At 35.1% G+C, this 21,396-nt stretch overlaps 1 protein-coding gene across 2 annotated transcripts; it reads left to right on the top strand.

Annotated features, from left to right (window-relative positions):
• The first annotated feature begins 1,619 nt into the window (after positions 1–1,619).
• Positions 1,620–14,215, top strand: PLAG1 (PLAG1 zinc finger). Of its 2 annotated transcripts, none has more exons than XR_006737187.1 (3): positions 1,620–1,726; positions 8,992–9,090; positions 11,920–12,113. XR_006737187.1 is itself a non-coding variant. In XM_045560812.1 (3 exons), exons 2-3 carry the CDS (start codon positions 12,037–12,039, stop codon positions 14,058–14,060), a joined length of 1,500 nt encoding a protein of 499 aa, XP_045416768.1. In that variant the 5' UTR covers positions 8,910–9,090; positions 11,920–12,036; the 3' UTR covers positions 14,061–14,215. The 2 variants fall into 2 exon arrangements, 1 of the variants encoding a protein (XP_045416768.1); XM_045560812.1 differs by lacking the exon at positions 1,620–1,726 and adding an exon at positions 12,803–14,215 and having other exon boundaries at positions 8,910–9,090; positions 11,920–12,278.
• The last annotated feature ends 7,181 nt before the right edge of the window (positions 14,216–21,396 follow it).

A 21,396-nucleotide genomic window follows, 5' to 3' on the forward strand; every position in this document is an offset into this window, starting at 1 on the left:
TTTGAAAGAATGAGGCTGTACCCTTCACAATAAAAAAAAAACAAACAACAACAACAACAAAAAAACAAGAAGTGTCAAAGGGAAATGTCAAAGATATCAGCCGTCAAACTTAGGACTTAAGGAAATCGGACATTCCATACTTAATAACCTAATATTTTGCTAGTTTTCAGCTCTGCTTTGGATTACTCCATTGTCTCATTCAAACAAGCACTCCCTCTCCCCTTCCATCTCCCCGAGTATTTGTTGTTCTCTGTGCTTTTGATCCTTTCAGTGTTTATAGTTGCCCCACTTACAGTGAGCACGTGAGTGTAAGATGTCCAGACCATTTGGCTTCGGTGTACTTTTCTCACCTGAATTCACAATGTCTGTAACCTACACTACACTACAGCCAGAGGACTATCTTAGAATCTTTAATAATCTGCAGTTCTAACCTCTGAGCTCTTCTGGCTGTCATACCCACCCACCCCGAACCACACACACTGGGGTTTTTTTGTTTGTTTGGAGGTTTTTTGGCCTTTCTTAATTGTACATTCTTCCAGGCAGGAATGACCAAAAACCCACAGTATTTTTTTTCTTTTCTGAACTTCTTTATGAGTTGTTTATACCCTATAATATTGTTTTAAATCATTATATTTCTTAATGTGACAAAAGGTATATATTCTGCAACCACAACTAGCTTGTGAGCTACTAGACAACAGGTATCATGTCTGTCTGTGCCCATAGTAATTCAGATCCATACCATGTGTAATAGATGGTGGTAATTAATATTTATTCCATCCATGTCATGTATTTATCTTAGTAGAGTGGTAACCATGTATAACTGAGCATTGACTCTCTGGTTTAGGGAAATGAAGCAGGTGATTTTCTGCATAGAACTTCTGGCATCCCTTTTCTCTCTTGGTTAATGTCGCTAGAGGTCAGTCTTCATAATTTGCACCAACAGAAGGATGCTGAGGATAACACAAGACATTTAATACTTCAGATTACGTTTTGCTTTTCTTTGTGTGCTGCTGAAGATGGACTTGCCCTTGGGAATTCAATTGAAAACAAATAATATTCACGGCATAAAGAATAACTCCAGAGCTCAGAAATTGTCCCCATCTCCTTATTCTGCTTCTTTAGGGCACTCAGTGGTTTGCACCATTCTCTGTGGACAGATGGCCTGGTCTGTGACCAAGCAAGGTACTCATGGGGCAGGATTTCTCTCTCAGCTACTGTTCAGAACAAGATAGACACCAAAAAGGTTTTTCTGAAAACTGTGTTACTGAGAAAGTAGTGGATGTGTTTAGAATATAAATAAAATAAGCAGCAAATCTGAGAGGTAGCAGTAAACTTGAAATAATATTTTGCCAAATAAAAATATGGATAATCTAGATAACTGTGATTCCAGGAATAAATATATAAATATAGGGCTATTGATTTGTTTACTTTTCATTTTTGATGTACTATAAATATTTTATTTGTTTCACATTTGTTTCTAACAGGATTTAAAATAGATTTTTCAATAAAGTAAAAAGAATATGAATAAGTGATAATGAATAAAAAATAGTTTGGTTCATATGCCATTAACCAGATTGGCCTGACTTTTGGAATTTCAAACTAACTCTTCTTTTCTTTTTAGGTTGCCTCTTGGTGCTGCCTTGGCTGTATTTGGCACCCAGAATGCTTCATTCTTTGACGGTCTATTAATAAGGTTGCCTTGCTAGAGTTTGGAGCAGGGCCTCAGGTAGGTGGCTTTTAGCATTATATGGCATGACTTTCAAAGTGATCAATTATTCCAGTTTCTAAGTTAATGTAAGATACAATATTAAAAGCTTTGAAAAGCATGCCACATAATAAGCATGCCACTTACGATCTTAGGGTCTATCAGTATGTATTGTGATCAGCAGGACTGCATTAATAGTTACGGTCTAATGGGAGGCTTAGAACACTGACAAGGAGCGGTCTTCCTCACTCTTTGCACAAAATGCATAGCTGCTATAAAAGCTTGTTTGCTCCTGTTTCCCAGATAGCCCACAGATAAACCCTTAAGCTCTTCCTTCTGTGAATCTTGCTCAGTGATAGACTATCCCATGTTGCCACTCTATCTTTTTCTGTCTGCTGGGAAGGATCTGATTACCTATGGGCAGGTGGAGAGTGGGGCTAGATTTGCCCGCGGGGATGGGGCAGATACTAGAATAAGGAATCCAGTGCAACAAGAGCAATTTGCTCGTGCTGTCAGGAAGAGGACACACACAAGCATCTAGATTTCCCAACCTGTAGATCCAGCTAAGTGGCACAGAATTGAGGTGTAGCAATACTTGGAAATCCAGGCACACACGGATTTGGCACCAGGTAAGTCTGTCAGCAGGACCTTGAACATAGGGTAGAGGTTTAACGGCAGGACCCTCAGCCCTAGGATGGGGAGACTGGGAAAAACAAAAATGGCTGTGCAAGGTCATAGGGGATGGGCTCAAGCTCCTAAACTCTCCACTGATAGCAGATTGGGGCTCTTAGCCTGGGGAAAGGAAGACGGGCAGGGCCTCATAGTATACGTGGACTGAGCTTTACAGTCAAATTAAGGGTACACAACTTAATCTGGCTAAAATTTTCCAATAAGCATAACATTCTATGGAGATTAAGCATTATCATTAATTTATCATAAATTTTTAGTCATGTGTATATTATAAATATTGTTTTTAAATAAATAAAAAGATGTTAATGGCTTTTTATGGATTATGGATCTTTTTCTACTTCACTGTACTTTTTAAACTTGTCTTTAATGAGGCCATTTTTTAGAAGCTAGAAAAAGGAAAAAAATCAGACAAACTACATTTATGCAGGTTTTCTCCTTTTTAATTCTCCCGTATCTGTAATCAGTCAGACATTTTCTCTGATATTTTCAACATCATCCTCACATTTTAATTTCACATGAAGAACATCCTCTTTAAAGATTTTGAATTTTACTTTGTTCCTTTTTCCTTCCCATTGAACTTCATTGGCTGTATCTAAACGATAAATCCTTATCAATACAGGTTCTATGTGCTTAAGGAGCTATGGAACAGAACATTTGAAATCAGAAGTATTCTGAAAATCCAGGCTGGCTGAGTGCCACCCAGTTTTGTCTCCGAGTTCATCGGGCCACTGAATAGCATGTGCCCAATGCTCCCTAGCTTTCGAGGCCCAGGGAAGCAGGTGCTGCTTCTACTGGGGACACAGAAGCAGTATGGACTCCCAGGTGGTTGTGTTGCTTCCCTAAATTCCTACCCTTCCGCCAAAACAAACTAACCTTTTAATTCTGTGGAGCTTGTCTTCTGAGCTTGCTTTATAACCCATTTGAGATTTCAGGAACCCTGAAACATATTTGCCTGCTAGCTTTGATTCCTGAAATTCCCTTAAAGGGACTACAGTTCTGTTTAGCAAATATTTATTGAATGTCCATTACGTACCAGGGCACTGACCAGGTGCCAGGGATACAAGAATGAATAATAGTCTCACTATAGATGAATTTACAGCCACCAAAGGAGAGACATGTCAGACAGGTCCTTTCAAGAAGAGTTTATAGTCCATATTAAGGGTAAAAGGTTCAAAGAGGTAAGGTTTTCAAGTTCATTTTTGCTCAAGTAGAATTGGTCAAGGAATATAAGTATCAAATGTCTTTTAATTGTGTCAGCTGGGAAAGTACGTGGGGTCCTCTCGAGGAAGGGAGGGTGTGGCCACCCCTGACTTGACAGTTTTGCCTAGAACTGATCCTATTTACCTTCACCTAGGTGGGAATAATGTAAGTGGTTGCTTCTAGAAGTGATGGTATCCTGGACAGCCACGTGGGCACAAGTTAGGGAGGACAGATTAATGACACGTGCAGACTGAGACCCAGAAGTGAATTCTGTTTTCATTACATTTTTTAGTGCTACTTAAGCATCAGCACATCCATTAAGCAACATTTATGCCACAGCACAAGCCCATACTTAAAGTGCACTTTCCTTTGAGATGGCTTAAAACTAATTCTCTGCTTTAGCTTTTTTAGCTAATTAAAACTTTCCTTAGCACTTTTGTTACAATGCTTCTGATTGCTACATTTTTGTTTGAATTTATAGACAGATTTAGTTATGGATGCTTGAGAGTTCAAACATGAAATCTGGATTGTTCTGTATTTGCGATTTTGATAGCATCAGGCAATTAATCATACATGAATGTGGAGGCATGTTCTCCAAACATTTAGGGTCCTTCAGCATGAACGTGTTTATAGTTGGTGTCAAACATTTTTATTGCACCCCCAGAAACTTAAGGGGTTAATGGTAATGAGGTAAAGAATGCATCACAATTTGGGGTTAGGATATATGCAGTTTTCAGATTAAGCTGTCCTTTGGGCTACCTACTTTATAATATTAATAGCCAGATCACTAATATTTTGGAAATGCTTTATGCCAAAAAAAAAAAATCCAGGAAATCTTTTAAAATAGGTGAAGTGTTGATTAAACACTTACTTTATATTCAGATATAATTGCAGTTCTTTGCTCTCTCTCAGGCATCATTGCTTCCCTTTTGCACAATTCCTCTCTCATTTCCTGTTTGCAAATACTGGCTAATTGCCCTATGTGAAGAATATGAAAATACCCCAGTGTTGTACCATTCATCTGTATTTTTTAGTTTTTTTTAGTTTGATAAGAATATACAATCATAGGGACACCCCACACACACACATAGCAATTAAAATGAAGTACTGCCTTCTACATTATGGATCATTAAAAAAGAGCTTTTAAAAGAGAAGAAAAACTTTTTAACTTAACATGGCATTTTGCTCCATAAGATAAATAACCAAGGAAAATATTTCTGAATTGGAAGATAAAATTTATTGATATTCCATCTTCACTGGATTATCTATTCATTCTGTGTGAGTACTCTAGAAAATGAATGGCCTGAAAAGGAATATCCTAATTGTATGGGTAAGAGAAGTGATGTTGGGATTTCCTGGTTCCACTTTGGAACTTGTTGACTTTTTCCTACTGGTTCTTAAAAACAAATAGGTCTGCTATTTTCTTCACCTCTCTATTAGTTTTTATTATTTGCATATTATATATAAGATATTTCTAAACATCAGTAAGCCTAATTTTTATGGTAAATTTCAAAAAGATTATCCTAGAACTACATTTTAATAAATTGCTCAAAATAAGTTAAAAATATTAAATACAGTAATTCAGAGAGGGCATCGTTTTTTGATTAATTTTAGTAAACTATAACATATAATACATGAAAATAATACTGTAGTTTTCCATATTCCTGTTATAAAATGAGTTTTTGGGGGACCTACCATAACTCAGGCAAGTCAGGTGCAAATCTTGGCTGTGTCTCTGCTTCTCAGTGGCCGCTCCTGCTCCTTTCTGCTCCCCTCTGTGGGCGTCAGCCCCGTCTGAGGGGCTCACCGTCCTTCCCGCTCCATGCCGGGCACTCATACAGGCACCGGGCATGTTTTCACCTTGGAAATTTTTATTAGGAATTGGGGCTGAATTGATGATTCCTTAGTAAGTTATTTTATTGCCTTTTATGAGAAACAGCAGTGAATAAAACTGAAACAGCCGCTGCCCTTGTGCTGTCTACAGTGTATTTTTCATTCTCTCTTAGGCTTTTATAATTGCAAGATAGTTTTTTTCCTTTAACTAATAATAATATTTTAATAACTAATAAGTGATTTTACAGACCTATGGAAATTGAATAATATAAAAACTTCCAAATTATCATACAGGATCTTTGAAGTTGTTTTTAAAAAAATGTTCTAAGTATGCTGTTGCCCTTACTTCAAAATTGACTATCTTCAATTATGTTATTATTAGTTTCTTTCACATTATTCAAAACTTATTGTGTTTCATATACATAAAATATTAAGAACTGGTAAGTTTCCTTTTGCAATCTACCTTATTTACTTTATATGAAAAACATGTTTTGAGGAAATTTTGAAATTTTCTCAATTGTTTACTAATGGTATTTTATGATTAGCATAAGGGAGAATAAAGCTTTGATAACTGATGGCATTTGGCCTTAATTAGCAAAATCTATGTTTGACTTTTAAATATGAAAGCATTATTGATGCAGGTAAGTGTGAAAATTCACAGCTGTTAGCCAAATGACTATCATAACTATGGAATTTTAAAGTATAGAAACAGTTTTCAATATGTAGGCCTATTCCTTTGTTGGTATCTCATAGGAATTGGTTTTAGAGGACCCTCCGATGTATGATTCATTCTTGATTATCTTCTGTATGAGTCACTGTTTTAGAATAATGTAAAATATGTAAAGATAAGCTTGTGCATATGTGCACACAAACACTTGATATTCCCTCTAACTATTGTTTCTATGTATGCAAAGTCAAAGTCATTCTGGAAAAAAAGCCTCTTCTAGTACCAACAAAAACTTGAAGGGTATTCTAAAATGCTGCTTTCTTTGTCTTAGAGCAATTTGAGATGGCTATATGTATTAATATTTTTATGGTTCACAATTCTTCAGACCAAGGCAAAGAAGGATTTTTATCACTTTAAAAATACAATAATCAATCTTTGATATTTTTAAGTGGAAAAGAAAAACATGGGTCCAGTTTTGTTGCAGACTTTTCAGAATAGTGAATAGTTTCAGAACTTTAAGTTTTTCTTAATCCTGTAAAAGGGAATACACAGATAATTTTAACATTTCAGTTAGGATTACATAAATACAAACTGTACATTTATTTTTATTATATCAATCCAAATAATTATGAATTCTCACCAGCTCCTAATTTCCTTTGTTTTGGGAAAATTTAGCAGTCCTTTGAAATCATTTGGCAACTCATAAGAACTCAAAATAGGTTGAATTTAGAAAAATTAACCCCAACTCTTATGTTTTGTGATAAAATGAGTTAAAATGATGCCTTTATTATTTTACTTCAGACTGCAAAATATATAGTGGGGGTAATTTGTAGACTATTGGAGTATCTCAAAACAAGAAACATAACTTTAAACTATATTGAAATACTTAGATGCCAAAGTATTTTTATTATAAAGTGCCATTGAACAGTAAACATAAATAAAGACTTCATGAATGTATTTGAGATGTAATAAAATTCATATTGGTTAGGGAAAGAAAGAAAAAATATATAAATTTATTGTTTGCTAGTCAACTTTGGTTTTAGATATTTTTCTACCCAAATAGTTATATACTCAGACAGATATTCTAGTTATTATTTAATAGTTGTTTAAAGACAGTTTATAAAGAAGTTTTAAATAATTTAAATTTTTTGAGTCTTAAATTTATTTCCTTTTGGGGATCATATTTGGCAGCTCTAATAGAGAAAATAGGCACTTTTTCCTCTTATGATCTTTTAAGTATAGTGACAGGATTTATTCACTTAGAAATTGGTTTGCTAACCTGCCTTGTCATAGAATACAATCAAACAAAAGTGAAATAGAGGTTTTAGGGCATACATCCTTCTTCACCACACCTGTGCTGTCAAATTGTTCAACTTCTATGGGCCTTTTACCTTAAAATGGCAGTGGTGAAAAATGCATCCACCTCTCAGAGGCATTGAATTCCAGGGAGATAATAGAAATGAAAACACTCTACACTTATAAGGTATTTATATTATTAAAATAACAATACACAAAATGGTCTTTCATATTCTTAATTATGCCACCAAAATCTCAGTATGTGCCCTGGGCAAGTAAGTATTTATGAAGTTAATTTTATTATTTTGCAGTTTTGATATACAGAATTCAGTTCTTCTATTTATGCATGTCTTGGGCTTTACAAAAGAATGGAGCTTTTGCTTTAATCTTTAAAATATCTTTTATAGGTCTGAATTTTTATTTGTATTATCTTTTAAACTATGAGAATAATGCTGCTTTCAAATATACCCTTAGTATTTTCGTAATGATGCTTGAATGCCTTCTATTAAATATTTAGATACCATAAAATTCTTAAAGTGTGTAAAAATTTTATTTTAGGAGAAATTATTAGATTTGTGTTTAGAACTTTAAAGTTATTTTATGTGACCTGTCTTTGATGAATGCTTTTATTTTATATTTTAACTGTTTGATTTATATTATTCCTCTCAAGTTCTTATAATCATGGTTTCTAAATGTTCATCTTTAAACTACTTAAGAGTTTACTAATCCAGATGCCTGTACTCTCTATAATAATAGATAATTCTAGATTTTTGTGCCTTTTTACCATTATTATTTTCACGTTTACTTGTATGATCAAGAATTATTAACAGATTTTTTTCCATGCATTTTCTCAGTCTTCTGATAACGGTGCCACTAGTAGACATTTTGAAGCTGTTTTAAGATTTTCAACAGTGATGTCTTAAACCAAAGGATGTTTTCTTCCTAACACCTCCTTCTCATGTAGCAAACCTATATTTAACTTCTTTTGCATGCTTTTGAAATCTAAAAAGTGCATAGTTGCTACATTTCAGCAATCCTTGCAGCACTCTGAAAAATAAGTTGGCAGGTATTACAGGTAACAAAGTGTAACTCTGAGAAGCCCCAGTTGCACAAGTGTGCTCAGCCTGGGTGTGAGTGCTTTCATCAGGAGCCTGTTGTTCTTTGGTGAAGTTCCAGATGTGCTCCCCAAGAGGGGACTAAGTTTGTTTCTTGCTTCCATAATACTATTAAACATAATGAAATTTTGATCAGTTTGGTTTATAAAAAGTAACCCTAATATCCATTTCTCTGAGTAGGTAAGTTAGATTTTTTTTAAATTAATTTTCAATTTTGGAAAGAATTTGGGGAGTTGTTCTGCATCACAAATTGCCATTTATCTAGGTAATAATATTTTACTTTCTATTTGTGCATTTGGTCATGTAAATGTGCTTAAAACTAATAAAAATATGCAATTGGTGAAAATTAACGCATGACTTGTCAGCAGAGTATGGAATGAATGTAAGCATGTGCCATGAAATTCCAATTCTTTTATCCTGTATATTCTGTCATTTGCACACTGGTTCCATTTAGAGGATAGTCCATTCTTACTTTTTTCCCATAGATTGGCCAAAATGGGAAGGATTGGATTCCGTTCTCTTCCACGAAGAGTCAATGGGACTGGCTAAGATGAAAGTCTGAGGCTTTTTCCATCTGTGATCAGGTATGCATTAAATAAAAATCACTATAATTCTGTGCATGCACCTTTAAAGTATTTGACTGATATGCGTATTATGAATGTGGTCTTTTATTAGATGTTGAATGCACAACCTTATCCTATGCACCTATGATAATTAACTTGAGTTTTGTAATATATTGAAATAAAAAGGTATTATCAGCCATGAAAAAATTTCAGCTGGTCTTAGAAAAGTGTAATATTTGAAATCAGTGCAATTCTTCATTGCTCAGTATGTACATCCAAAGATAACAGAATTAATTTGTTACTCCATATTGAGTATCACCAATTTTAATGTAATCAAATGTTTATATATTATTTCATGGTGCACTTTTAATACATTTTTTAATAACTTAGAAATTATTTTTCTCAGCTAGAATTGTGTCTGCCCGTTACAGTTGGACCTTGTAACATAATGGCAAATATGACCAGTCTTTGAAATATTCTCAGATGTTAGTTATATACAGGGATTTACGCACTTTGCATCCCGTTTTGATTTTGCAATGGGAAAATGATCAATTTGTTTCCCACAATATTATAAATAGGTGCATAAAAGTGTATGTTAGGAAATAAAATAATGAAAGTTGAGTTTTTTTCCTGCCTTGGTAGAATGCTTTATACCATTTATAGTGTCATTATGGTTACAGCAGAATAGCTGTTTAGATTTTTTTTTTTTTTTTTTTTTTTTTTTTGAGACAGAGTCTCACTCTTTTGCCCTGGCTAGAGTGCCGTGGCATCAGCCTAGCTCACAGCAACCTCAGACTCCTGGGCTCATGTGATCCTCCTGCCTCAACCTCCTGAGTAGCTGGGACTACAGGCATGCGCCACCATGCCCGGCTAATTTTTCTATATATATATTTTTAGCTGTCCATATAATTTCTTTCTATTTTTAGTAGAGACAGGGTCTCACTCTTGCTCAGGCTGGTCTCGAACTCCTGAGCTCAAACGATCCACCCGCCTCAGCCTCCCAGAGTGCTAGGATTACAGGCGTGAGCCACCACGCCCGGCCGTGTTTAGATATTTCTGAGGGAGACAGAGGAGCTATCTTTTGAATGAGAATATAACAGGAAAAGAACAAGTCCTTGAGATCTAGAAAATCTAAAACCAGAGGGAACATATTATGTTAGTATTGGTAATGTCAGTCGCATTGTGTTAATGTCACTTTTAAAGTGCAAGAGGGACTTTTAGACAGTTTGATCAGCACAAAGGCCTTGCCTGTATCTACCTAATAAAGATGAAAGGACACTGATTAACTTAACACATATGCTTTACTGCTTTAATCAATGAGTAGATAATTGCTGTATTTTGCCTGTTCAGGAACAGCCTCTAAACTAAAATACAGTAAGACCTATTGTAACATGCACTTAATTTTACAAAAATGTAGGTATTTAGAGCTCCTGTAAAAGTATAAATGGAATCGATGAAAGTCAGTATAATAGAGCTAGCTTGTGAAGGCAACTGTCAGTATCAGTCTGATGCTAAAACACAAGTGATATAAGGAAGTTGGTTTTTTAGAATATATAATAGGATGAAAAATTCAATTGATTAGTTAATAGTCATTTAGCCACATTCAAGTTTTCAATTTAAAACTCAGATCTTTTTTTAAAAAAAGTAGCAAGTATTATCATTTCTCTTAATGTTAAGTATCTATAGCTTAACTAGCATTCACAAACCTTGAGGAATCACTTAACTCTTTTGTCAATTGGATCTTTGGGAAGTTGCCTTTCTTACTGTGAGAAATAGAGTTCATAATATTTACTATGTCTTATCTATAAATTTTCAAAGATTTCAATTCAGTTTTAAATTTTTTGTTTAAAAAGGCATATTCTTTCCTGTACAATATGTACATTTTATTCTTTCTCACAGCACCAATAAATTGAAACTCTGACTTTTTACTAAGCTGAAACACCTCTTTAATGATGTATTCTTGCACAGGTATTGTGTACTAAGTCAGAAGTCCCAACAGGTCTGCTGCACACAGGTTACAGGTATGTCAAAAGGCTGATCCCCTCAGCTCTTGGGGAAGCCTAATGACTCCAGCTTATCTACTAACTTCAGTGTGCCTAAGGAACATAATCCATTTCCTATGATGTGAAAAATGTTGAGGAAAATTACTTTTGGTATATTTTTTCCCCATGCTCTTCACCTACTGTAGCATCAAAAGATTTTACCATTTCAAGAATGCATATTTGCTAGGAAGATAAATCATTTCTGCTCTTGACTCAGAAAGCCTTCAGAGTATGATGACACTGGTATAAAGGGGAAATTTTCACCTTGGGTGGTGCATTCAACTCTTTCAGGCCTCTAGAGTCTGTGTGTGAATTGCCCCTTCCGTGATTCAGTGGTTCACAAGGTGCCTCAAAGAGTTTTCAGTTGCTTATCGCTATTTTCCTACAATACAGAGTCTGACTAGAGCTGATGTGCACAAATCAAAATGAACTTTAGACATTGAGATATTTGGTGAAACATTGTTTTTAGTCAGATTTATGTTCTCTGATCCCTTGTAAAAATTAAAGCTTAATAATGCCACTTTTAGAGTTATGTTTTGGTGCTTCCTGAGTGTTCCTGGAATCACTGCTACTATGCTTAAGTACAACATTTGTCAGGTGGAATTTCAGGGTATGTATGAACTGTTCATTCTGAGCAATGCATTTATATGTATTTTGACAAATGTAAAGAAACCTACAGATATTACATTAGACCAGCTGAATCCATTTTATTGGTTTCTTTTTTAATTCAAAAGCATCACATAGCAAATAAAATTTTTAAAAATTGAGTTTAGTTACAAACTAGTTGTTTCTTATTTTTTTTTTCCAGTCCCTTTTTGCTTTCTTTTACGACCACATGAAACTTGAGAAGCCACCTAAAGCTATATCATTTAGTGGAGTTGGGCAGTTCCCAAGTGTCCAACAAGAAGGCCTGGTTTAGGCTGCGATGGCCACTGTCATTCCTGGTGATTTGTCAGAAGTAAGAGATACCCAGAAAGTCCCTTCAGGGAAACGTAAGCGTGGTGAAACCAAACCAAGAAAAAACTTTACTTGCCAACTGTGTGACAAGGCCTTTAACAGTGTTGAGAAATTAAAGGTTCACTCCTACTCTCACACAGGAGAGAGGCCCTACAAGTGCACACAACAAGACTGCACCAAGGCCTTTGTTTCTAAGTACAAATTACAAAGGTATTAAACTTATTTGTCTTTCAGATTATATTTTCTCTTATGTTGGCTATTTGAAGCCATTGTAAACATATGTATTTGTAAACACATTTTTCAGGTAATTTGCAGAGAGGAAATGTTAAGTAGATTAGACATTGGCTAGTTTTTAGTATTCTGAATCACATACTTTTATGTGTTAGTGTCTTTGGATTTTTTAAAATAAAATGCTTAATGAGAGTAGATTTCCATTTGTAGAAAGAAATTACGACAAGAAAAGGGTATGGACGTTTACGTGAGTATGTTCAGTCTTGCTCATTTGCTTGTGTAATGATAGCTAAAAACCAGCAAAAACTAAAGTGGCAACGTAAATGGCTCAAGTTTTGCAGTACTTAGGTGTATTAACTGTCCTTGTGGTATATATTAAGTTAAACAGTTTCCATTATTAAGGGTATTCTATGTTAGCATAATAGTTTAGCTTCCATTTGAAAAGTAAATACATGCCATTTTTGTTGTGATAATTACCTTACAGAATATATCTGTGTTTAAAGGCACATGGCTACTCATTCTCCTGAGAAAACCCACAAGTGTAATTATTGTGAGAAAATGTTTCACCGGAAAGATCATCTGAAGAATCACCTCCATACACACGACCCTAACAAAGAGACGTTTAAGTGCGAAGAATGTGGCAAAAACTATAATACCAAGCTTGGGTTTAAACGTCACTTGGCCTTGCATGCCGCAACAAGCGGTGACCTCACCTGCAAGGTATGTTTGCAGACTTTCGAAAGCACAGGAGTGCTTCTGGAGCACCTTAAATCTCATGCAGGCAAGTCATCTGGTGGGGTTAAAGAAAAAAAGCACCAGTGCGAACATTGTGATCGCCGGTTCTACACCCGAAAGGATGTCCGGAGACACATGGTGGTGCACACTGGAAGAAAGGACTTCCTCTGTCAGTATTGTGCACAGAGATTCGGACGAAAGGATCACCTGACTCGACATATGAAGAAGAGTCACAATCAAGAGCTTCTGAAGGTCAAAACAGAACCAGTGGATTTCCTGGATCCATTTACCTGCAATGTGTCTGTGCCTATAAAAGATGAGCTCCTTCCGGTGATGTCCTTACCTTCCAGTGAACTGTTATCAAAGCCATTCACAAACACTTTGCAGTTAAACCTCTATAACACTCCATTTCAGTCCATGCAGAGCTCGGGATCTGCCCATCAAATGATCACAACTTTACCTTTGGGAATGACATGCCCAATAGATATGGATGCTGTTCATCCCTCTCACCACCTTTCTTTCAAATATCCGTTCAGTTCTACCTCATATGCAATTTCTATTCCTGAAAAAGAACAGCCATTAAAGGGGGAAATTGAGAGTTACTTGATGGAGTTACAAGGTGGCGTACCCTCTTCATCCCAGGATTCTCAAGCATCGTCATCTAAGCTAGGGTTGGATCCTCAGATTGGGTCCCTAGATGATGGTGCGGGGGATCTCTCCCTGTCCAAAAGCTCTATCTCCATCAGTGACCCCCTAAACACACCAGCATTGGATTTTTCTCAGTTGTTTAATTTCATACCATTAAATGGTCCTCCCTATAATCCTATATCGGTGGGGAGCCTTGGAATGAGCTATTCCCAAGAGGAAGCACATTCTTCTGTTTCCCAGCTCCCCCCACAAACACAGGATCTTCAGGATCCTGCAAACACTATAGGGCTTGGGTCTCTGCACTCGCTGTCAGCAGCTTTCACCAGCAGTTTAAGCACAAGCACCACCCTCCCACGTTTCCATCAAGCTTTTCAGTAGGATTCTGGGATGTGGATTTATTACAGAAATGTATGTGTAGCCCTGCCCTAGATTACCGTTTTTATTTTAGTGCCTACTTTAAGGCAGTATAAAACTTTCTGCTTTTGTATAATACCAGTTTTCATTATGCCAGTATGAAATAGAAAGTAGCTTTTTTAATGAGCTTTGGAACCTTTTGTGTTCAGTTATGTTTACCTGGGTATTTTGTCCTGATTCACTGCCAATTGTCATATTTTAAGAGGTTTTTTCGTATAGGAAAGCCATTATTATTAGGAAAGTTTCATAAATCCCATGTCAAATTACTTTTAGATCTTAAAATTTTCATTTTTGTCCAATAACAATGGCTCTACCTTTTGACATTTGGCTCATTAAAAAATTTTGCAACAGAATGTAAATTTTATAAAATATATGTGAATAACTCAAGACTTTTAAAATTTTTACTAGCCTCTAAATGGATTCATAATCAAGTGTTTTAAATGAATTAAGAATCCAGTTTGGGGAGATAACAGTTAAGTTTCTTAGCTGTACCATAACTTCAGATCAGTATATTTTGAAGACTTGCTATTGTCTGGCTGAAATATTTGTCGTCTTTATTATGAGCATATAAGGAAACAAACCCTAAACACAAAGCACCAGTATTTATAGCAAAAAGAATTCCTAGTAAGGTGACATGGCATTTCATGTTACTTAATAGTTGGCCCTAAATTAGTATACAAGATGTTTGCCACTTGTCAACCTTCTTAACTTGCTATTTTTCCATTTAATATATTAATAGCTTATGGCATCAGAGTCTTCAGAGTCAATATGTAGATAGGTCTCTTTAATCTTTCCACCTTTAACAGCCAAAGGGTGGGTCACGTCCAGCCAGCAATTTTATTTTGATTGTTGCTCCATGGTTAGTCCAGAATCTAGAGCCATTATAGCACTACAAACATTAGGTATGTTTATCCCAGAGTGGACTGTCTCAGCATCTATGGTGTAGTAGACCCTAAGCAGGAAGGTAGATGTGAAGCATACGGTTATACTTGGGGACTTCGGTAAGGCTCATGTCCCCTGTTGTCAGGGTTGAAAACTAGACTCTTTAGGAGTAAAGTAAAAGTGTGTTGCTTATATCACTTCTTGCTGAATTTGATACATTTTTCTTTCCCTTAAGAGCCAAAAACAGAAAACAAAACCAGTCCTACCCCCCTGGTATCTGTCTTATTCAGTGTGAATCCATTTTTTATTGTGATTTTTAAATGGAGAATTTCAAGTTAAATGCATTAGCAAACTATTTGAGGAGTTACCACAAGGTTTTAAGTGACTAAAAATATATACAGTAAAACCCCACTTTTATGCATCTCTGGGAAAGGGGAGGAGTGTTGCAAATAAGTTCAATTTGTAGAGGGGAACAAAGTAAAGTAAAATAAGCACTATCTTAGTTAATGTGAAAATAACAATCGAGAATATTGTATTCACTGAATAAAACAGTTATTATAGGCTTTCCTCTTGTTAGACAACCACCATAATCTTCTCTAAGGTCTAATTACTATATTTTTCCAAGCGTCAGTTGGGACATCAGCCTAAGAAACATATCTATTAAGCACTTGTTAACACCTTATTTGGGGACCCTATCTGTTGGGGCAGGGGTGAGGGTGGGAAGTTTATAAAAGAGTATATATCTCTTTAAAAAAAAAATATTCTGAGCACTCATTAGCCCTGTAGGGAAGCTTCTTTCCCTTTTGTAGGGCCAGTTATCACTGCAGATTGCAATGTTTACCAAGAATTTCTAAAAATGAGTGCAGATTACTGATTATAATGCATTATTTAAAATGTTTGGGAGTAGTATAATTTGTGGAGAAATGTAAATTGTAATAATGTAAATGGGGGTTTCACTATATATATTATACACACATACACACACACACACACATATCGCACTTCATAGAATCAAAGTTGCTCTCTGAAGGAGCTTTGGCTCCTGATATTTTATCATGCTCCTATTTTTTTTAATCCTAGGAGCAGTAGTTTTTATACTTATGTATTTAAATTTTATTATGAAAAATTACATTTTATTAAAAAGTGTGTTCCAAAGGCATTAAAATTATATATATTAAGGAAATACATTTTTAAATTTTTCAAACTGCTCCTAAGCTTTTGGTTAGGAGAATATTTGCTCTGAAAGTAGGCTTTCGCTCTGCTTCATCACTGCTTCCTTTAGTTTCTATGAAACAGATTGCTTACCTAAATCCTTAGTTGAATGATTAGTGTTCAATATTGCTTTAATCACCATATAAAAGGAAAAAAGAAATTTGGTGACAGCACAAATAAATAGAAACCTATTTTTAAAGAGAAATCACAAATAGCAAGTATGGAAGCACTACTTTATTCTGTCTAAAATTTGCTTAAGAAGTCATCAACTTAATGAACTGAAACGTTGGCCTTAGTAGGTTGTATTTCACTGCTAATAAAAAAAAAAGGGAGTACCAGGATTTATTAAATAAAGCATTTTGGAAATGGGGACTGGCGCCATCTGTGTGTGTGTTTGTGTGTGTGTGTATGTATACACACACACACACACACATACACACATCTTGTTTTAAGCTAATTGTCGCCCTGTGTGGAATTCAGATGCATCTTTCAGGGCACCCGTGTTAACAATTGTGGAGTCTTAATTCTCATATGTACACCTCTTTGCCTATTGCTGCCCCCACAGACTTGAAATAACACTTCAAAGTAAGAGGGAATTCAGCTAATTTGTTTTTTAAATTGACTGTAGTGGTCACTAAACTCTTTTTGAGAGAATTTCTATTAAAGATGAGGCACACTTGTTTATTTTAATTGCACAATGTTCTAACAAGGATGTAACACAGAATTGGCTCTCTTTTTTTCTAGAAAAAAAATTGTTTCTATGTCAACTAGATGTGATTAAAAATAATTATTGCCAATGCTGTTTTCATTCTCCAGTGGCCAGAATCATCATCCTTGAAATTTCTGGTAGTGCCTTAGCTTGGTTAAAAAAAAAAAGGGATTAACATTAAATAAAAAATAGTTTAGAAATTTGGACCTCAGACAAGATATTGAACCTCATTCAGTTTGACTTCCACATGTGTGTACAAATTAGGGCACCAAACACAGAAGTGTGCGTGTGGAAGGGTCTTGGCACTGTAAGCAATATTATCCACTAATATACACAAATATCTTTATAGTTATGGTCACTGTCAAAACTTTCATTTTAAAATCCTATTACCAAGTGAGGTTTGTTAAAACTTCGATTGTCCTGGCTAATCATGCACCACTCTTTGTGCAACTTTTTGATTTCATTTAGTGTTTCTTTCAAGCTGTGTATTTTTGCCTATTTGTTGCTTGTGCTTTATTTTTCTTAGTCATTTGTGGAATATAGTGATATATTGTGTTAATTTGGACAGTAGCGGTTTTTAAAAACCATATACTGACTGAAACATGAGCCAGAGCTGATTGCTTTATTAAGCTAATAATGAATGTTAAAGAGTACATATTTTCAGGATCATTCATCTAGTGAGCAATACACATATTATAGGCCAATATTTTTTTTTAAAATAGAGCTTGGTCAACCTCTATACTACACATATTACAAGATATAGCACTTTCAAAATGAATCTAAACCTTTACAGAAACTTTCTTATAGGTTATGCCTTTTATTTTAAGACTTATTATAATTTGTTTTCAAGTGCCATTAGATGATATATATGTAGGCCTTTGATATATAATGCTTTGTGTACAAAAATGGTAGATGGTATTTTAAACAGGTACATTTTTACAGTGTTTTCTTATCAATTTGCTATATTGCACAGAATCAGTGTGTGTCCTTTCATAAGGTTTTACAATGGTTTATTTTTTTACAAGGTTTACGTGTCTCAAAGCACACTGTCTTCCCAGTACGTAAGTTAAAAAATACCAGTTCACCCAGGTTGCTTCTAGCCTACTGAGATCCATGTGACATTGGAGGAGAGCTTTTAAACGTAGTTGAGTATTCCTCATTAGCAATGGCAGACTGTTATCTCTAGCAAACGTGTGCCTAAGTTGAATTTGTCTTGTTTTTCTCACATTGTGTCAGCAGCCTTGTCTACAACATGGATAGTTTATTGTGATTAGTTAGATCTACATAAGTTGTATTGTGTAGTTCTGTGCTAAAAACCCATACAGAGCTCTTTTTGGATCACATAAAAGAAGATAATGCTACCAACACTGGTAAAGGCACACTTAGATCAGTTAGGCCTTTCTGCAATGTTATCAACCCTCTAAGGATGCAAGGCAGTGTCTTTTGATAAGTCGTCTAGCTCTAGAAATGACACAGAACTATTGCTAATGTATAAAACACTTCATTGTATAAGCTTCAGTGGTACAAATGAACCAGAATGAATGTTTATCTTCTCAGAAACACTCCTTCGATATTATGTTGGATCATGCTGCTAATGTAACTTGGGATACAACTCTTCATGGTGCTACAAACTTCTCTGTCTTGTTCAGTTGTGTTTTTTTACCCATAGAAAAAGGACTACATTAGGTGTAAAGGTGTACAATATATTTTTATACTGTGACTTAATTTGTCATTAACAAACTTTTACACCACCACAATGTATTCATGTGCACTTGCAAAAGGAGATCTTGGATGTGCAAATGTTACCAGAACAAACCCAGCTTTTGTCCACAAGGTGACTGTACTCAGAATGGAAAGTGGGGGCTTTATAACAGGGTGTGGAGTGAAGAACATGCTGTATGTTACTAACAGCCCTTTGAATTTAACAAAAACTGGGAATCCATTAGGAAATGGATTGCATCATGCCTGAACATAAGCTGGACTGCTGAAATTGTATTTTTAGCTAATGAAAAGTGTTTGGACTAGTACTCTAAAAATGTTCTAATGATAAAGTTTTGAGTCAAAATAGAAAAGAAAAAATCTGCATTCCAGGCTGAATTTTGTATATTTTTATTGCATTTAAAATTGCTATTCTGTGATATTGAGAAATCAAGTGGCTTATCATGTATATCATGTACTTAAAATGTATTCACAAACTACTGTTGTATTTGTATAAAATATAGACAAAGATCATATTTTTTGTGTGTGTATAAGCTCTGTAAAATAGCAATCACATTATGAAGCTGCAGTGATACTACATTTTAAACATTCACATCCAAAGAAAGCAGGCTATTTATTGTCCAGATACCCAGATTTAAAATATTAATTTGCTGCTAATTAAACAATAGTACTGCAGCTTCTTGTGGCCTACAGTGTTATGTTTGCTGTAAGAAAAAGATATGTGAATTCCACAAAATATATGAATAAAATTATAGAATTGCTTTAGATAACGAAGATCTTCCTGAAATTTTAATAGAGGATACTTTTCTATTTGCTATAACTTTTTTTCACTTCAAATTATAAATATTTTCTCATTTGATGAATTTAAGATTCTAATAGCTGGCTCTAGGACAATACTTGTTGTTGAAATGAAATGTAAAGTGCCAGGGGGGTGTTTTTGTTTGTTTTAAAATTTTTGTACCTTTAGGGGAAGGATAGAATTGTAAATAAAAAATGTCAAATGATGATGCATCAAAACTGTAATCCAGGTGAGTTTAGAATTCAAAAAAAGCTACAAGTTTCTTGTTCCTGTGAGATAAAATTGGCATTTAGCATTTCTTTAACACTTACTGTCAGTGCTATAAATTGTCTTTACAGAAGTTCCACTTGGGCAGTTTGCCTAAAATTTTGCTGAAGAAAACTCCCACAATTCATGTGGACCAAAATGGTGATCACACACCTACCATTTCAGCTGAAACTTGTCAGTTAAACAGGCAGTAATGCTCGGTTGGTTCGAGTGCAGTGGTGTTTACAACTAATTGATCACAACCAGTTACAGATTCCTTTGTTCCTTCTCCACTTCCACTGCTTCACTTGACCAGCCTGAAAAAAAAATTTTTTTTTAATAATAAAAAAAAATAGCCAGTAATGCAGCTTCTAAAAATGTAGTTAATACCTGTCCAGGAACCAATTGTAGAATAATTGTTACATATCTCATAGCACCTCTTCCAGTATGATGGGAAAAATTCTTCCTTTGCCTTTGGCTTTCCTACTTTCAGAGGATAAAGAAAATGACAGTGATTCCAGTACTGGCAGTTCCTCTTTCACTTGTTTAATTCCAGAAAATTAACACAGTATTTTTGTGTTAATTCTTAGAATTAGCACTAAATATGTTTTTATTTAAATTCATTAATATGAAATATTTCAAGGACTTTATAGAATGAAAATGCTTTTGCTCTTCTTAGTACTCAAGAGAGTAGAATACTCTGAAAAAGTATGTTTGGGATTAATTCATTTAGGGTAAAATATGGAAAATTAATTAGAAATACAGTTTATTTATTGCATCATAGACCTGATGGGGCATAGAGACTTTTTCATTATGGTTAAATGAAAAGTTCACACTAATGGTTTACCATTAAGAAGAGGAAAAAGTTCATTCTAGCTATAGACAGCTTGAGTTTTGCTGTAACTTTTTCTCAGTTGAACATTTATTCAACAAAAATAATTTCTTGTGCAAAAGGGTACCACTTTGTGCTAGGTCCAAGAAAGTTCACTTTCTTTTCTTTTCTTTTCTTTTTTTTTTTTTTTTTTTTTTTGAGACAGTCTCGCTGTGTCATCTAGGCTGGAGTGCAGTGGCACAACCACAGCTCACTGCAATCTCCATATCCCAGGCTCAAGCAATCCTCCTGGCTCAGCCTCCCAAATAGCTAGGGCTACCTGTGCATGCCACCACACCTGGCTAATTGTTTAATTTTTTGTAGAGATGAGTTCTCCCTGTGTTGCCCAGGCTGGTCTCTAACTCGTAGCCTCAAGTGATCCTCCTGCCTTGGCCTCCCAAAGAGCTGGGATTATAGGTGTGAGCCACCGTGCCCAGAGTAAGTTAGCTTTATAGAAGGAAGTTTGTTTCCTAATCAGGCATCTGAGTGAAGATAGCAACATCAGCTAACTGTTGGGTAGATGCCTAAATATTGTATTGAGCCATACCAAGTTACCCTTTTCCATAGATCAAAAGTGGTCAAATATTGGCAATTTCAGTCTAAAACAAAAACAACAAAACCTAGAATGACTTGAGTTCAATTGCATTCTATTCTACAAAGAAATAGTAGTCAATAATAAATCTTTCTACTCTGAAGATGCTGACTCTTGGCTGGTGTGAGATGGTTAATTTTATCTGTCAACTTGGGTAGGCCATGATACACAGTTTTTGGTCATACACCAGTCTAGATGTCACCATGAAAATATTTTTTAGATGTGATTAACATTTAAATCAGTAAACTTCCCACAGAACTGCTTTGGTAA

This window comes from Lemur catta, chromosome 9 (genome assembly GCF_020740605.2).
Source record: "Lemur catta isolate mLemCat1 chromosome 9, mLemCat1.pri, whole genome shotgun sequence".
Lineage (NCBI taxonomy): Eukaryota > Metazoa > Chordata > Mammalia > Primates > Lemuridae > Lemur > Lemur catta.

What these genes read in the sequence shown, in the direction of transcription:
- PLAG1 (XM_045560812.1), top strand. Translation starts at nt 12,037, where the DNA reads ATGGCCACTGTCATTCCTGGTGATTTGTCAGAAGTAAGAGATACCCAG. An exon ending in TCTAAGTACAAATTACAAAG is followed by an intron (nt 12,279 to 12,802) that starts GTATTAAACTTA and finishes CTGTGTTTAAAG; the next exon opens with GCACATGGCTACTCATTCTC.